At 42.0% G+C, this 17,421-nt stretch overlaps 1 protein-coding gene across 1 annotated transcript in view; it reads right to left on the reverse strand.

The window, feature by feature from the left end:
- Positions 1-17,421, reverse strand: part of TAF4B (TAF4b RNA polymerase II, TATA box binding protein (TBP)-associated factor, 105kDa) — a 74,467-nt gene that overhangs the window by 39,017 nt on the left and 18,029 nt on the right. The window contains exons 3-9 of the mRNA XM_014541468.1: positions 12,203-12,348; positions 10,856-10,963; positions 8,034-8,195; positions 7,825-7,947; positions 5,204-5,293; positions 3,661-4,269; positions 840-948 (exon numbers count right to left, since the gene is read on the reverse strand). Of these exons, the coding sequence (XP_014396954.1) occupies positions 840-948; positions 3,661-4,269; positions 5,204-5,293; positions 7,825-7,947; positions 8,034-8,195; positions 10,856-10,963; positions 12,203-12,313 (1,312 nt within the window). The 5' untranslated portion in view covers positions 12,314-12,348. The remainder of the gene's footprint in view (positions 1-839; positions 949-3,660; positions 4,270-5,203; positions 5,294-7,824; positions 7,948-8,033; positions 8,196-10,855; positions 10,964-12,202; positions 12,349-17,421) is intronic.

Below are 17,421 nucleotides of genomic sequence, written 5' to 3' on the forward strand. Positions count from 1 at the left end.
TGAAAAATTCAGAACAGCTTTTAATAACAAAGAATAATCAAAGAAAACCTCAAACTGCCCTAAAACTATGTTTAAATTCAAATATGGCAATGAATTTATTGCCTGCACACGGAACCATTCACTAAAATCAAGACCCCCAGCCTTTAAATTATCTACAGAATTACCAGCACTATAAAAATAGTATGCAGAAAAAGTGACAGAAACATGTTAATGATATATCATTTCTATGGTAGATTTTAAAAAACAATAAAACCTCTAAATTTTATGCGCAAGACTAATTGACAAAGAAAGAAAGAAGCACATTTTAAAAAGAAAAGGCTACAGAAAATTTTCTAAGTCAAAAAAGTACTGCCCTAACCAGTTTGGCTTAGTGGATAGAGCATTGGCCTGCGGACTGAAGGGTCCCGGGTTCGATTCCAGTCAAGGGCATGTACCTTGGTTGCGGGCACATCCCCAAGAGGGGGTGTGCAAGAGGCAGCTGATCGATGTTTCTCTCTCATCGGTGTTTCTAACTCTCTATCTCTCTACCATCTTCTCTGTAAAAAATCAATAAAATATATTTTTTTAAAAAAGTACTTATTTACTACTGGACTGATGTATCTGATTACAAATACTGTGAATAGTTGCTTCTTTTACTCTAAAACAACATATCCCCTTAGAAAGTGGCTCTGTAGGTACAAAGATGTACCACAGTTATCTTTCAGTCTTCTCTCTCAGGTCCCAACATAAAAGACCACATCTCTCGTCTCTTAATAAATAGAACATTAAAAGAGAGTACAAAACCCCATGCCGTTTCAAACCCAGTGTGATGGGTCAGAGTCTGGCTGGAGGTGGCTGACCGGAAGTTGCTGCAGTGCTCACGGGCATCTTCTTCTGAAGGGTCAGTGCTGAGGAAGGGGGGAGTGTGCCCACTTGTCTGGAAATGCACCCTGAAGGCTGCTGGACTACCTGAAACAATGAGAACCGTCGTTATAGTCATTCAAGCAAACCTGCTTCAGTTATAACAAGAGAACAGCCAACTGTGCTCACCCAGCGGTAAATATAGCTGATCGTAGCATAACAAGAATGCCTACTTAAATCTAAATCTGTACGTGGCAAAATTATCTTGTTCAAAACTGAAAAACATGACGATCTCACACATTATATTACTTCTTAGAGTGGAGCTCAAATTTACATTACATATTGCCCAATTTAAACCTCCATATGTGCCATATTTTCATTTTTTAACTTTTATCATGGAAAATTTCAAATATATACAAAGGCAGAAGAAACAATAAGATGAAACCACCTATGCCCGTGGTCAGCAAACTGCGGCTCACAAGCCACATGCAGCTCTTTGACCCCTTGAGTGTGGTTCTTCCACAAAATACCACGTGCAGGCGCAAACACAGTGCGATTGAAACTTCGTGGCCCATGAGCAGAAGTTGGTTTTCGGCCTGGGCGAGTCTATTTTGAAGAAGTACTGTTGATATTTGGCTCTGTTGACTAATGAGTTTGACGACCTATGCCATTATTACCCAGCTTCAACGATGATTAATTCTTTACCAACATTGTTTCCTGTATATCTCCACCCACTTCGCTACCATCCCCAATTATTTTAAAGCACCCCCAGATATAATTTTTTATCTATCTACTAGAGGCCCAGTGCATGAATTCGTGCACCAGTGGGGGTTCCTCAGCCTGGCCTGCGGGATCAGGTTGAAACCAGCTTTCCGACATCCCCCGAGGTGTCCCGGATTGCGAGAGGGCACAGGCCAGGCCGAGGGACCCCACCGGTGCATGATCGGGGCAGGGGAGAGATGCCGGGGAGGCTGGCCAGCTGGGGAGGGAACACGGGAGGGTTCCAGACCGTGTCTGGCCCATCTTGCTCAGTCCCAATTGGCCGGACCCCAGCAGCAAGCTAACCTACCAGTCGGAGCGTCTGCCCCCTGGTGGTCAGTGCACATCATAGCAAGCGGTTGAGCAGCCTTAGCATATCATTAGCATATTACACTTTGATGCTTTAATTGGTTGAACAGCCGACCAGTCGACCAGACACTTAGCATGTTAGGCTTTTATTATATAGGATAAGTATTTCAAAATACTATACATCTCCAAAAGATAGACTTTTAATGGGCCGTTTTTAAAAAATGACAATGCTAAAGGCATCCTCCAAAATAAACAGTTCAAGAAATCCAAAGGGTGAGTGTTGGGGACAAAGGAAGCAAAGTTAAGGTAATAATAGCAGGGCCTTATTTTTAGCTTCAAAGAAGGAAAAAAGTACAATAGCAGAAGTACCTTTTTTTTCCCCCACCTCAAAGAAGAAAAATAGTCACCATGGATTTGAGCCAGCTACTGACAATGAACTATTTTAAGTCCTTAAGTTCATTTTTGGCTAATATAAATGTGCCAGGAGACAGACTTCTGAACAGAATTTGGGAGTACAATTTATTCTGTATTTTAATTTTTATTGTAAATAAAATATAAAATCTAGTGTGCATCAATCACTAAATAAAAGTAACTCATAGCGCCCTGGCCGGTTTGGCTCAGTGGATAGAGCGTTGGCCTGCAGACTGAAGGGTCCCAAGTTCGATTCCGGTCAAGAGCATGTGCCTTAGTTGCGGGCACATCCCCAGTTGGGAGTGTGCAGAAAGGCAGCTGATCGATGTTTCTCTCTCATCGATGTTTCTGACTCTCTATCCCACTCCCTTCTCTCTGTAGAGAATCAATAGAATATATTTAAAAAAAAAAAAAAGTAATTCATAGGAAACTCCAAATAGGAACTAATGCCCCTAGGGAAGAAATACTAAATTGGAATAATTCAACTTCCATCATTCTGAGAATAGACTCTATGTCCCTTAGCCCAGCCTGTGCTCTCTCGCAATCTGGGACCCCGCGGGGGACCCGATGCTGGTTGTAATACTTTGCACAGAACCAGCTTGGGAAGGTGAGCCTCAGTGGCAACCTGCATCTGGTGCTGTGCGTGGCCTGGCCTACAGACCAATCAGGGTCAAGTTCATGCCAGTGGCAGGAGGCAAAGGTGTCAGTTCAAATACATGTGTGCGCGCGCACACACACATAGAATAAATGATGATATGGGATATTTATATGTATCACCAAATTTGAGCTGGGACACACAATCTTGGGTCCCCATTATTGCTCATCATAACAACCATGACACTTGGGGCAGCATGTGCAGCATTCTCCTGCACATTTGTAAAAAAAGGAAAATAATGAGTGAAAATATGTAAGAGATTTATATATATAGAGAGAGAGAGCAGGAGGCAACCAATCAATGTGCCTCTCTCACATCGATGTCTCTCTCTCTCTTTCTCTCCCCCCCCACTCTCTCTAAAAATCAATGGAAAAAGTATCCTCAGGTGAGGATTAGAAAAAACAAAAAACAAAGAGACTTTTCCTTAAGGGATACGCAGTGTAGAGGTGCAATGTCATGATTTCCACCTCTCAAATGGTTCAGAAAAAAATGACGTGCACGTGTGTGTGCTTTGTAGTTAGTACGCCAGCAGAGCGAGGGAGAGCAAAGCTAATGTGGTAAAACGTTCACAACTGGTCCAACGTGGCCCAGGGTACACAGGGGCTCACTTTACTAGTCTTGCCAATTTTCTGAATGGTTGAAATTTACAAAATAAGGAAGAGAGGAAGGAAGGAAATGGTACTCACCAGCTGCTTGACTTTCACTGCCTGTGGGAGAGCAGCCGACTGGGAAAGGACGGGTCCCGGCTGTGCGAGTGTGATCTGGACCGGAGCGCCCATGACAGGCTTCTCAGAGGTGGTCCCAGCAGAAGTAACTACAGTTTTCACAGACGGAAGACAAACAGCTGATGAAGTTTCTCCCAAAGTTACTGATGGGAGGGCCAGCGTCACCCCTGCACCTGAGACCACTGGCTTCTCAGGTGGAAGCGAGACTGCTGCCACTGTGTTCTGTACAGAGGTCACAAGCGGTTTTGGCGTCTGAAGCACGACAGTTCCGGCTGTTGCTCCTCCTGCTACAGCAGCTGGACCCACAGAATGAAGTGTCACCACTCCAGCGTTTGCTCCCCCTGGGCCAACAAAGGAATTCACACTTTGCACGGACACCGTTCTGGGTGTGGCTGCTCCAGAGACGACCAGGGCCCGTTCAGCCTGGACTGAGGAGTCGGTTGCTGTCGCCACAGCGGTCACCGGAGTGGTGCCGGTAGCAACGACGGCCTCCCCGGAGGTCTGCTGAACACACTGCTGGATGAAGCTCTGCGAGCTGGGCAGGAGCTGTCGCAAGGCACTCACACTTTTCTAGAAGCAGGGAAGGGGAAAACACCAACCACTAAGGAGATCAGTGACTAGTAACATGAAAACACTTTGTATTTCCTATCCTTACAACATAAAATAATCCAAAAGTACATCAACTTTTCAGTTGAGGGAATCTGACATCACTTATTTACGTCTGTCAATATCCAAGATTTAATTTATTTCAAACGAAAAGTGCTTTTTTTTTCCAAAATGAAATGATTATGTCAGTCTTAAACTTTTGAATACTGAACATCTCAATTTTTATTCTGCCAAACCAGGCTCTTATTGTCAAAGTTACTGTTCTCCATTAAAATTCTGTTTAATGCAATACATCTTAGAGAAGAATATGCTACTAACAAAATAAATTAACTTTTAAAAATAGCCTTTCCAGCCCAGCCAGCATGGTTTAGTGGTTGAGCACTGACCTATGGCCAAAAAGTCATGGTTCAATTCCTGGTCAGGGCACATGCCTGGGTTGCAGGCTCGAAAAGCAGTCGATCGATGATTCTCTCATCACTGATGTTTCTCTCTCTCTCCCTCTCCCTTACCTCTCTGAAATTGAAAAAAATGAAAAAAAAATAAAAGCCCTCCACTAAATTTGGCATTATGCTGTTAATTTCTAAGAGAATGTGAGTCATTAGGAAAGAGCAGAAGGCCCTACTTTTGTAAATGTCAAGAATTTTGCACATACAAGCATTAAATAACATAATCAGGTTATATTCATGACTCAGATGGTACTTCGGTTTCCCAGTGTGTTCCAAACCAAAGAATACGAACTAGCAACATGAGTTACAGGTTACAAACGGAGAGGCCTCTCCTACATTGCTAGTTACCTTCGCCTTAAGTTGATAGCACGCTGAAATATTTGGGTTTTAAATTACATTAAAAGTAATCTAATACCAAGGATTTTTTCAAAGTAATAAATAGGTAACTCTACCTTAAGAAAAGGGACTAGGTGAGGCTGGGGTGAAGACTTGAGCTCAACATACAGTTGTCTAGTAAATTCCTCCGCTTCGATTTTTGCATCCTGAGGACAAGGGAAAGAAAAACACGTTTAGGTCTACAAATATTTTAAAGCAGGAACAACATGTAATTCGTGATGGTAAACATAACAAGCTCTGAACAGTGGTAAGTCCATCATTCAATGGAGGCATTTTTTTCATGTCACTAGTGAAATGAGTAATTGTAAACAATGGACATGTTTGTTCATGCAGGGATGATCCCGGTAAGCAAAACCAGAGTAGAGCTGACAGTCTGAGTGGAGCTACAGCACCGCAGGCTGTTCAGAGCCTGACAAAGTGGACAGGAGTCCTACATTCCTTAGGGTAGAGAATAGGAAGTTATTTGGTTTGGGGGACTGGAGGTTTTTTGTTTTGGTTTTTCAATTTTGAAATTACCTTCATCAGGATACACTATTTTCAGAATGCGGGGGCTGTTAATAACAGATACAATTGTTCCAAAGGACTTAGGAAGCCTTCCATACTGCCCTACAGTCTAAGCATTTCAGGGGTCTATGAGGTCTAAATTATTTTCATATTAATACTAAAAAGGTTTTTTTTTGGCCTGTTTCACTGTGCTGAGATTTGCACTGATGGTATAGAAGCATCAGTAGGTAAAATTGCTGGCAAGAAAGACAATGGCAACAAATTAAAAGAGGTGTCATCATATTCTCTATCACCTGGCACTTGGGGTAAAAAAAAAAAAAAAAAAATAGAGCCAGTTTCCTTTTTAAATGTCCTCAATGAAGCAGTAAAAATTCATTTGATTAAATATCAACCCTTCAGTAGACATCTTCTTAATATTGTGTGTTAAGTAATGTGAGCCACACAGAACATTTCTGCTACAGACCCAATCAAGATGCTCAAGGAAGAGCAGCCTGTGATGGAGACGCTGGTGACCCAGCATCAGGTAAGACCCTCTCCAACATCACAGGGAGCTCCCCAGGTACCTATCTGAGGGACATCTACTCCTGTTTACGGACATCAAAGACTCCTCGAGGGTGAGAAGCCACTGACACCAGAGAGAGACAGCTATCCCAAGACACCGACAAAGCTTTATCGTTATGGATTGATACTGGACTCAGAACCCATTTTGTTTTACTGTTTTTACCTAAAATACTAATGATATAAGTCATAATAATTGTTATACTTGTTCTTTGGGTTTTTCTATATAGTCCAGCTATTTCTGACTATTGGACATATATAACTGTTAATATTCTTCTCATGGTTTATGTAAATGTTATACTAGAAGCCATATACAGAAAAATAAAACAGAGGTAAATAAAACCTCAAATCATGATAGTTCATAGGATAAAAATGATCTAAGACTATTTTCTCACAACGAAGGTCATAAGACCCGACTACCTTCCATTAACCTGCTCTTCCCTTTTTGGGAAAAATACCCCCACAACTCAGATCCTATGGTTACAGCACTGCCCCACCCCAATGGTCAGCAGGCAACACTGATACTGAGGCTTCCCAAAGCTGCGAGACCACACTATCCGACTAAAATTTTGGTCTTCCAGGCATCCTTCCAATTGATTTATGATCAAAAAGGGCAACTATGGACAAAAAGAGGGGGTATTCTATGGGAAGTAACCTCACAGGGGATCTGATCATAAAAGCCTAACAGGGCAGCTCATGGGCAGTCATGCCCCAGGTCTGAGCTTTAGTGGAAAGTTTAAGCCAGCTCTGTCCATTGCTCTTGGGCATGTATGTAACAAACCTTTGAAATGTCAGAGGTGAAAACCTGGAAAGGGGGTATTAACCCTCAAAAGAGCACACAATCTTGCTAACTATCCTGTAATCCAACTCCTGCCTTGCTTTCCCCACTTCCATGTCATCTTCCATGTTCCCTCCTTCATTTCAAATGCACACAAAGATGCAAAGCTGTTATTCTCAGAGCATTTGGGATCTTGCTTCTCAGTATATATATGTCAGCAGTTTGGTTCAAATAAACTCTTATAAAAATAAAAATCCAAAATTATATTGTTATATTCTCCGCATATTTCTTAAACAGTTAATATGCTAATTTCCACATTCATCCACTTTGTAACATATCTAAGCATTTTACCTGAAAGAGGATAGAAGAAACAATTTGGTGGCTAAAAGACACGGCATCTTGGCACTTAACATAAACCTCAAAGATCATCACATCTACTCTGCTCATGTCATAGAGAAGGAAGCTGAGGCATAAGGAAGTTAATTTATTTCCACAGGTCCCAAAGTTTGTTGTTTGGACATAAAGAACTGAATTTTATTCTTTAATAGCCTGGCTTTTGGCATTTACAATTCTCATAACTTTTTATTTGACAAAGTCAACCTTCTCTCCAAGTCCCCTTTTGGCTAAGGGAAGAAGACTGACACAGAGAAAGCAGTGTATACTACAATAGATTGGCCTGTCTGAGACTTATAATCATCACAAAGCTTTCAAGCAGCAAAAGCAAAGCTTATGTAAAAACCCATTTAAAATAAACTTCATTTAAAAACAGTCATTTCCCATTTAAAAGACGTTCTATGGATCTTACAGAGCTTGCAAGGCTTCATCGCACTGACTTACCAAAAGTTGTCCCACCAGCTTCTTGACATTCTGCCCCATCTCTGGGGACTGTGATCCACTACATGCTAGTTTTATTAACATCGCAAGAAAGTTCTTACATTTCTTCACATTTTCTAGCATCGCCTAAACATGGAAATAGAAACAAGCACTCATAAGAGTTAAAACTTTTCTGAAGAGCTGCATTGATGGAAGGTGCAGTGAGAGCTTACCGGAGTGAGGTTGGTCTGAGCAGCTGCTGAGTTCCCTGCTTTGAGGGTGGGCTCACTAGAGGGTGCGTGTGATGCTCCCAAACTTGAAGGCTGCAGGGTAGTTACAGTATTCGACGGCTTCACAGGAGTGACTGTGACAACACTGGTTGGCACAGCCACAGACTGAAATTAAAAGGAGCATGTATTTAGATATGTAACACTGTGATAGGTATCATAGTGGGCGCCTCATTTCACTTACCAGACCATACAGATGGACTTGAAATCTTTGCTTTTATGTTATGTAACAGCTACAAAAGCTCTGGACTCTAGTAGATCTGGGATTCAGTCTCACCTACCTTCTTTTCATTGACACCTACTGAGCATTGAACTCAGGCAAGTTACTTACTCCTGCTAACCCTCTGATTCCTGTCTATAAAAAAAAAAAGGAACAGCAATGCTACCTACTACTTTAGGGTTCTTTGTGAAATACAGTGCCAAGCACAAAGTCCTCACAAAATATTAATACTTCTCTAAAAAGGATTGGAAATAGTAAGCCTTTATATAGAAATATAGAATTTCCTGTTCTCTAATTCTCTGCTTTTTCATAAGTATAAAGCAGAGAGATTTACTGGCCATTTTATCCTATACAGTGGGGCCTTGACTTACGAGTTTAATTTGTTCCGTGATGGAGCTCATAACTCAAATTACTCGTATGTCAAATCAAAAAGTGAAAAAGTGAGACACATGACGCTGGGTTGATGTTGTGGTGTTCACTGTGACGTTCGCTGCGCCAACTAGCGGTGGGGTATCTGAAGCTGGCTTGTAACCCAAATTTTAGCTCACAACTCAAGGCAAAAAATCAGCCGAGAGATGGTTCGTATCTTGAAAAACTCGTTAGTCGGGACACTCGTAAGTCAAGGCCCCACTGTGTAATAAAACACTAATATGCAAATCGACCAAACAGCAGAATGACCAGCGGAATGACCGGTCACTATGACACGCACTGACAACCAGGGGGCAGAAGCTCAGCACAGGAGTCTGCTCCCCCGAGAGGGAGGCGACCAGTGGCGCCGATGGGGGGGTGGGCAGAGCCAGCTGACCAGGGGCCCCACAGATGGCTCTGATGGCCAGCCAGGCCTAAGGACCCTACCCTATATATTGGGAACAGTCTCTTAGATTTAAAAATTAAAAGCTGGCAAGGCTACTCTAACACTGAAAAAACAGGATGATGCAGTGATAACATGCATGGACTCTGGCTTGCACATTTTGTGGTCAGCCCTGATTCTGACACTTATAACTGTGTGACAAAGCCAGTTACTTAACTTCTCTCTGCTTCAGCTTTTCCACCCATAAGATGGGGAAAATGGTACTACTGCCTCAGAAGGATCATGTTATGAATTACTTTTTATAATCAGGGCAAAAAAATGTAGCTGCCCGTACAATAGCAAGATGCCTTTCACCTGTATGAAAAGTATGGTCACTGGTGCATGCAGCGTCCCAGATTGCGAGAGAGATAGCCGACTGCCGGTTTAGGCCCGACACCCCCCAAGGGGTCCCAGATTGTGAGAGGACGCAGGCCAAGCTGAGGGGACGAATTTCGTGCACCGGGCCTCTAGTATTCAGGTAAGCTGCTTTTATGTAGACCATAAGAGTAAGTAAGCATTACAAATATTATGAAAATGATATCTTATTTTCACACTGAAAAGAATTTCAGTTGCTTCTTCTACCCTCCACTGAAATGAGGTGTGATTATAGCACCATCTGCAGGATAAAAAGTTTCATACAAGAAATCAAAGTCAGGTTGTAATTTAGAAAACTACATTGAGATAAAGCAACAAACTTATTTTAAGGATAGACACTAAAAGTTACAGAATATGAGTAAAGTTTGAGGGTAGAGAGAGAATAATATTTACAATTCACACATGAAACTGAACACTGCACCTTCATTCTAATTTAAATGCTTGTCTTCTATCGGCATACAGCACCCGCTTCTGGACACTTGGAGACATGGCAGTTTGATGCGTTTGTGTTAATTTAAAATATTCAAGTAAAGTTGATATTCTAAGAATCTACACCAGTGATGGAGAACCTTTTGAGCTCGGCGTGTCAGCATTTTGAAAAACCCTAACTTAACTCTGGTGCCGTGTCACATACAGAAATTTTTTGATATTTGCAACCATAGTAAAACAAAGATTTATATTTTTGATATTTATTTTATATATTTAAATGTCATTTAACAAAGAAAAATCAACCAAAAAAATGAGTTCGCGTGTCACCTCTGACACGCATGTCATAGGTTCGCCATCACTGATCTACACCATGTTTATCTTGTGTTTCCCATACCTCCAACAGTTACCAGTTTGATGCATGTCATCATACATCACTAAATTGCTCTCTTCAACGTCACACAGTCAGCAACTTATACATCTGGCAGAAAATCCTATATAATAGCCCTGACCGGTTTGGCTCAGTGGATAGAGCGTCAGCCTGCAGACTGAGGGGTCCCAGGTTCGATTCCAGTCAAGGGCATGTACCTTGGTTGCGGGCACATACCCACCAGGGGGTGTGCTGGAGGCAGCTGATCGATGTTTCTCTCTACCCCTCTCCTTTCCTCTCTGTAAAAAAATCAATATATATTTTTTTAAAAATCCTATATAATAAAAGGCTAATAATGCAAATTGTCCCCTCAACCAGGAGTTCAACCAGGGGGCGGGGCCAGCCCAGCCCTATTGACCCTGACCCCACCCGTGCAGGAATTCGTGCACCGGGCCTCTAGCAGCTAAATAATAAAGAAATATGGAAGAATAACAGGGCACACATGGCCACCCGTCTGTCACACTTACTTGTACTAAGGAAGGCTTTGTAACAGTGGTTACCACAGTAGCTCCCATTTGTGCCAATGGTTTAACAGGTGCCACAGCCACTTTCTTGATTAACTGTGAATTAGAATTCTGGGGGTTGGAGAGATAATACAGAGTCATCAGCATTAGTAATTTAAAATCACTCAGGCACTAGCTGGTTTGGCTCAGTGGATAGAGCGTTAGTCTGCGGACTGAAGGGTCCCAGGTTCGATTCCAGTCAAGGGCACATGCCTGGGTTGCAGGCTTGATCCCCATTAGGGGACGTGCAAGAGACAGCCAATCAATGATTCTCTCTCATCATTGATGTTTCTATCTCTCTTTCCCTCTCCCTTCTCTCTGAAATCAATAAAGATATCTTTTTAAAAAAATTAAAAAAATAAAATCAATCAGTACTGGGGCAAATATAAAAACACTTTACCATAGCAAACTTCTTCGTTGTACCTGGCTTTCTAACCTTATAAATGCTATGCACATTCTCTACTATGAACTTAACTGGCCAATCGACCAGTTGATATTTCATATACCTAAGGAGGCAAGTGATTTAACAAATAAGTATCCAATTACTTCAGGATAAATTTCCAAACTCGACAGTATGGCGTATATAGAAAACGTGGATTCTTATTTGCTATCATTGACAGAAAAAAATCTTGCTAATCTATCTTCTCAACCCACTGCAGTTAGATACAGCAAACTGGAAAGGGAAGGAGTAGCTATCACTGACAGATACAGTTAACAGAGAAAACGACTGGTTGAAAACCCAGAATCAAATTAGAAGAGTAAAATAATGGGGGTGGGGGAGATGTAAATTGGCAGAGAATAATATTACCACAGAAAACAGTGCAATCTTTCTTTAGCATGAACCTGACTCATCAAGAAAATGCTATACTATATTCAGCATTTTCTATTTAATCAAAGAAAGATGCCCAGAAGTATGTGTATATGTATATTTTAACTCAGGCACACAAAGTAAGCTGCAGGTGCCTAGAAAGATCATCATGTATGTAAAATAAATCGGCCCTGTACAACGCCAAGGTGATAAAATACTGCATTAAAGTTCTGAATTTCTTAAAGGTAATTTCTATAAGCTACGGATAAAAGTGAATACTAAACTGTAGTCTTAATATTTTGCTATAAATTAAAATTGAAGCAGAATGGCTTTCTTTCCATTTAAAGATACAAACAGCCCTTTGAACAGTCCCTTAAGGACTACAAAATCTTTGAGTATGAAGACTGAATTTTTATTGTTTTAGCAATCAGCAAATGACAAAACCAAGATACTTGATAAATTAAAGAAAATGAAAAAAGAAAAAAAGAGTTAAGGTACATTACCGGCATTGCACAGATTTTGACTGTTTGAGGATTCGTTGGTAGCGCCGGTCTTGAAATTATGGTACTTGTAGTCTCGGCTCTTGTTACAGGTTGCTGAGGAGATACCAACATCAACTGACCACTGTTACTTTTGATCAAAACTGTTCCTATATTGAAAAAGAAAAAAAAAATTGATGTAGCTGATAAATGAAGCATAATTATCAGCTATTTCTTCTCCTATTTCTTTCAGTAATGTAAATGGTCTGAAAAAGTGATTACTACATACTGAATTCCATATCTACTAGTCTCTATATATAAAAACCTAAGCACCCGGAATGCCGGAACAACAACCGGAACGACCAATCACTATGACACGCACTGACCACCAGGGGGCAGATGCTCAACACAGGAGCTCCCCCCTGGTGGTCAGTGCACTTCCACAGCCCGCCAACCTCCCCTGGTCCCTCCCGAGGCCTCCCAACCTCCCCTGGTCCCTCCCGCAGCCAGCCAATCTCCTGTGGTCCCTCCCCCACCACTGTCCAGCAGGCCCTGGCCAGCGGCGGGAAGGTCCCAATTGGCCCTGATCACTGGCCAGGCCTAGGGACCCAACCCGTGCACAAATTTTGTGCACCAAGCCTCTAGTTACATAAAATATAAAAATGTTTTTACTCAAACCTACTTAAAAGTCTAAGTATATGGCTGAAACCTTTCTGGGGGAGGCAAAATACTTTTTTCTTCATGACATGAAACTATAAAGCTACAGTAAGATGCCATGAGTAAGAAGGCATGGTAAGACTATACGAACTGACCAATAGAACAAAACAGAGAAGCCCAAAATGGACTCATATAGTTATGTAATATCGAATTTTCCCAAGAGGCCCTGCAGATCAGTGAGGAAGAGACTGACTATTCAATAAACAGGACTAGGTCCATGCACTATCTACATGGAAAAGACGGAAAGCTTCACACCATCCACTAAAACCACTCAAGGGTAAAAAGGAAAACCTTTTAAACTCTTAATGTAGAAAATTATCATTCTTAACTTGGACTAAGAATTTAACTATATAATGTTTGATACATCTGACTATATCAAAAGAGCTTTTGTTTAGCAAAAGACCACCAGGTAAAAAGACAAACCACAAGATGAGAGAAATTTTTAGTTCACATATATTCAAAGGACGAATGTCCAAAATAACAGATGCCAATGACAGAGAAAGGTAAATTAAGACCACAGTGAGATATCAACTTATATTTACCAGATAGGCAAAAATTAAGAAGTCTAAAAGCATTTGCTCATTTCATGTCTCTGTCATATTTTGGTAATTCTCGTGATATTTCAAAATTTTTCATGATTATATTTATTATGATGCTCTGTGATCAGTAGTAATCTTTAATTTCCTGTAATTGTTTTGGGGTGCCACAACAATGCCCATATAAGATAGCAAACTCAATAAATGCCGTGTGTTCTAACTACTCCACTAATCAGCAATTTCCCCATCTCTATCCCTTTCCCCAAGACACAACAACATTGAAATTAATAGTTATTAATATTAACCCTACAATGGTCTCTCACTGTTCAAGTGAAAGGAAGAGTCCCTCATCTCTCTCTTTAAATCAAAAGCTAGAAATGATTAAGAGAAAGGCAGGTCAAAAGCTGAGACAAGCTGAAAATTAGGCTTCGTGCACCAAACAGTTAATAATGCAAAGGAAAAACCCTTGAAGAAAATTAAAAATACTACTTCATGTACACATGAATCATAAGAAAGAAGAAAGTTTTAGTGGTCTGGGTATTAAGTCAAACCAGTCACACCATTCTCTTTAGCCGAAACCTAATCCAGAGTAAGGCCCTAACCCTTTTCAATTCTACGAAGGCCAAGTGAGGCAGCTGCAGACGAAAAGTCTGAAGCGAGCAGAGGTTGGTTCCTGAGGCTTAAAAAAAGGAACGGTCTCCATAACAAACTAAGAGATCTAGCTAAGACAATTAATGAAGGTGGTTGAGGTGAAAGAGGTGTGCAATGTCGATAAAACGGCCTTACTTTGAAAGATGCCATCTAGGACTTTCACAGCTGGACAGAAGTCAATGCCTGGTTTCAACTCTTCAAAGGACAGGCTGACTCCCTTCTTAGGGGCGAATGCAGCTAGTGACTTTAAGGTGAAGCCAATACTACGCATTTACCATTCCAAAAAACGTAGGGCCCTTAAGCATTATGCTAAATCTACTCTGCAGAACAAAAAGCCTGGGTGACAGCACAAGTGTTTAAACACAGTTTACTGAATACATTGAACCAACTCTTGAAACCTACTTCTCAGAAAAGACTCCTTTCAAAAGAATTACTGCTCATTGACAACGCTCCTGGTCACCCAAGAGCCCTGGGGGAGATGCACAATGAGATTAATGTTTTTGTGCCTGCTAACCCAACTTCCCTTCTGTAGCCCATGGATCAAGGAGTAATTTCAACTTTCAAGTCTTATTATTTAGTAAAGGAATGTATTATTTAAGGCTATAGATAGTGATTCCTCCGACGGATCTGGGCAAAGTAAATTGAAAATCTCCTGGAAAGGATTCCCCACCAACAACACTCTCTCCCGCCCCTCATCAGAGCCGTCTGCCCATTCTCTCTGAGTCTGTCTCAATTTTGACTGTTAGTTCAATTAGATTCCACATGAGCAAAATCATATGGTATTTGTCGTTCTCCGACTAGCTGATTTCACTTAGCATACTGTTCTCCATGTCCATCCATGCTTTCCCAAAGGGTAAGATTGTCTTCCTGTTTATGGCGAGTGGTATTTACTCCAAGTGTAAGTGGAGCATAGTTATGTTATCCACTCGTGTATTGAGGGACTCTGGCTGCTTCCAGTCCTGGCTACTGTAGATAACAGTCCCAATGTGGCCTCCTCTGTCAGTCCTTGGTTACAAGGCTTCTCTCCAGCTGCTCTTCACATGGTTATTCAGGATGGTTTTTCTAGACTTTAGTTGTAATTCAGGTTGGTCCTGGAGGAGGTGAATGTAGCTTCCACCTAGTCTGCTGCCACCTTGGATCTTCCCATATTTACATATTATTTAAACCAGTTCTGATCATAGAGGAAATTCTAAAGAGAAATAAAATACTTAAAGTATATCATCAAATCTCATTTCTCCAACGTCGCCCATCTCCAACAATTCAGTTCTCAACCAAGTTGTTCACAGAAAAAATGTGTCAGTTGTCAACCAAAACTTCAGTTTTCGACCAGACAACACTTTCATGCTTATACCTCAGCATGACAAAAAGCATCTCTCAGGCAACAAAGGAGAAAATGCTTTTGTTGCTGGTGAAATCAGGATTAGCACAATTTTAAAACATAAAGAGGCTATTACGAGTGCTAATGTTGCTTAGGCTTCGAAGATGCTCACGAAACAACAATCGCAGGCAATTGAATAGGTAGAAAAACTATTGTTAACTGGAGTTGGGTTAACTAAAAGCAGTTCAGCCAATGCTGTTGGTGGTAGCATTTCAGAGGCAGTGAGATATGAAAATTTTGTTTAAGGCTAGTGGGGGTTAGTTTGATAAATTTAAGAAGTGTTTCTTTATAGATTAAACAGCACATTAGACATGTACATGTATATGAGAAAGGCTAAAACAGGGAAACATTATGGGGGGAAAAATAATTCGGTCTTCAAAAAATCGCTTCCTGGAACGAACGAATTAAGTTCGAAAACCCAGGTCCCACTATACTACCCTTAAAGTATAAGACTTCTGTATAATTAAGGAAATCATCCTTGAGTCATCAATTGCTAATGCTCAGTATGTAAAAGAAATGGTACAAGAATCATAATCTTGCAAAAACATTAGTGTCTCCATTTCATTCAGCTCTTGGTTACCTTCTGCATGGATGAGAACACAAGGTCAGCATGCTCTCCTGCCGCACATCGGCAAGAATCCCCACCAGCTGCCCTGCAGAAGCCCCGCCCACCCCCTCTGGAGCTGAACACCAACCACTAAAGGCAATTCATCTCCTCCCAGGAGCTTCTTCAGGCCACAGCATACAGGTGTTGGTGCCACACCCTTAGGCTCTGGCCCGGTTTGCTGCTACCTAGCGCTGGCAAGTTCAGTGTATAAGAAGGTTAGGCTCTAAAACTCTATAAATCACCTTTATCCCTGATACGCAATGAGACATAACTGTACGCACACACCAAGTGGCAAGCACTGTGCTGTGGAGAGAGGACAGCAAAACAGATCTGGATTCAAATCCGCCCCCCCCCCCAACACACACACACCTATGAGTTTTGCACGGGGCAAATTACCCTTAGAGAATGGTTACTTGCTACCTGTTATGACCAACACACAAAAGAATATAAATAATGCATAGAAAGTGCGTAGCCCTCCCTAGGTGACCAGTACACGCTCAATCAGTGATCAGTTCCCACTTAGCAAGTTTTCACTCGTGAAAGTTCTCCCATTTTCATACTTTTTAAAATTGCTTCTAAACAAACTTCACTGACTACACAGCCGTTTAGCTTTAGGCGGTGATTTCATTCAAACACATTCCTCACCTCTTCATAAGAATGCGTGCAGGATCTTTAGAACGAGAAGGAACTGTATCCCATGACGCACACAGCTTAACTAGTGTACGTCCCCCCGTGTCCCAGACAAAACCGAAACAGAACTCCATCAGAAGTGAAGAACATCATCTTTCCACGATGGTCACCACCAAACAGAACACTGGCTACAAAAGAGACCCCATCGTTTCTCTGGGGGAGGGGGGGGTGTGCTGAAACCCTTGAAATCAAATGCTGGGACTTCTTTGCCACCTTGGCCTGTCAGACCCCCATTCCGCTGAGCAAAATTCACAGAAGAGTTCATGCAAAGAATGGGAAATGCGCTGCCCCCGCCCCGAAATTCCAAGAGCTTTTCCGCGGAGGAAAGCAGGTAACCGCTCAAATACCCTTTGTCGTATTTACAATATGTAACTGGTCGGAGCAAAACCTTTGCACAAACCATGGGAAGCAGCCCCACAGCAGCCTGGGGAGAAGGCACATCGCCCCTCCCGCAGCGCACGCTCCGCTGTCAGGCCACAGGCGCGGCTCTGAGGGAAAGTGGGGGAACCGCACGTCCCGGACCCGCACAGCCAGCATCGTCACCCCCGGCGCCCGGGAGCAGGACGCTCGCCTGCAGGTCAGTGCACAGCCGTCCTCCGTCTCAACACCCGGGAGCGTCTAACGGGCACGCGGGTGGGTGTCAGGGACCCTTAACGCGCAAAAC

This window comes from Myotis brandtii, unplaced genomic scaffold (genome assembly GCF_000412655.1).
Source record: "Myotis brandtii unplaced genomic scaffold, ASM41265v1 scaffold107, whole genome shotgun sequence".
In the NCBI taxonomy this organism is placed as follows: domain Eukaryota; kingdom Metazoa; phylum Chordata; class Mammalia; order Chiroptera; family Vespertilionidae; genus Myotis; species Myotis brandtii.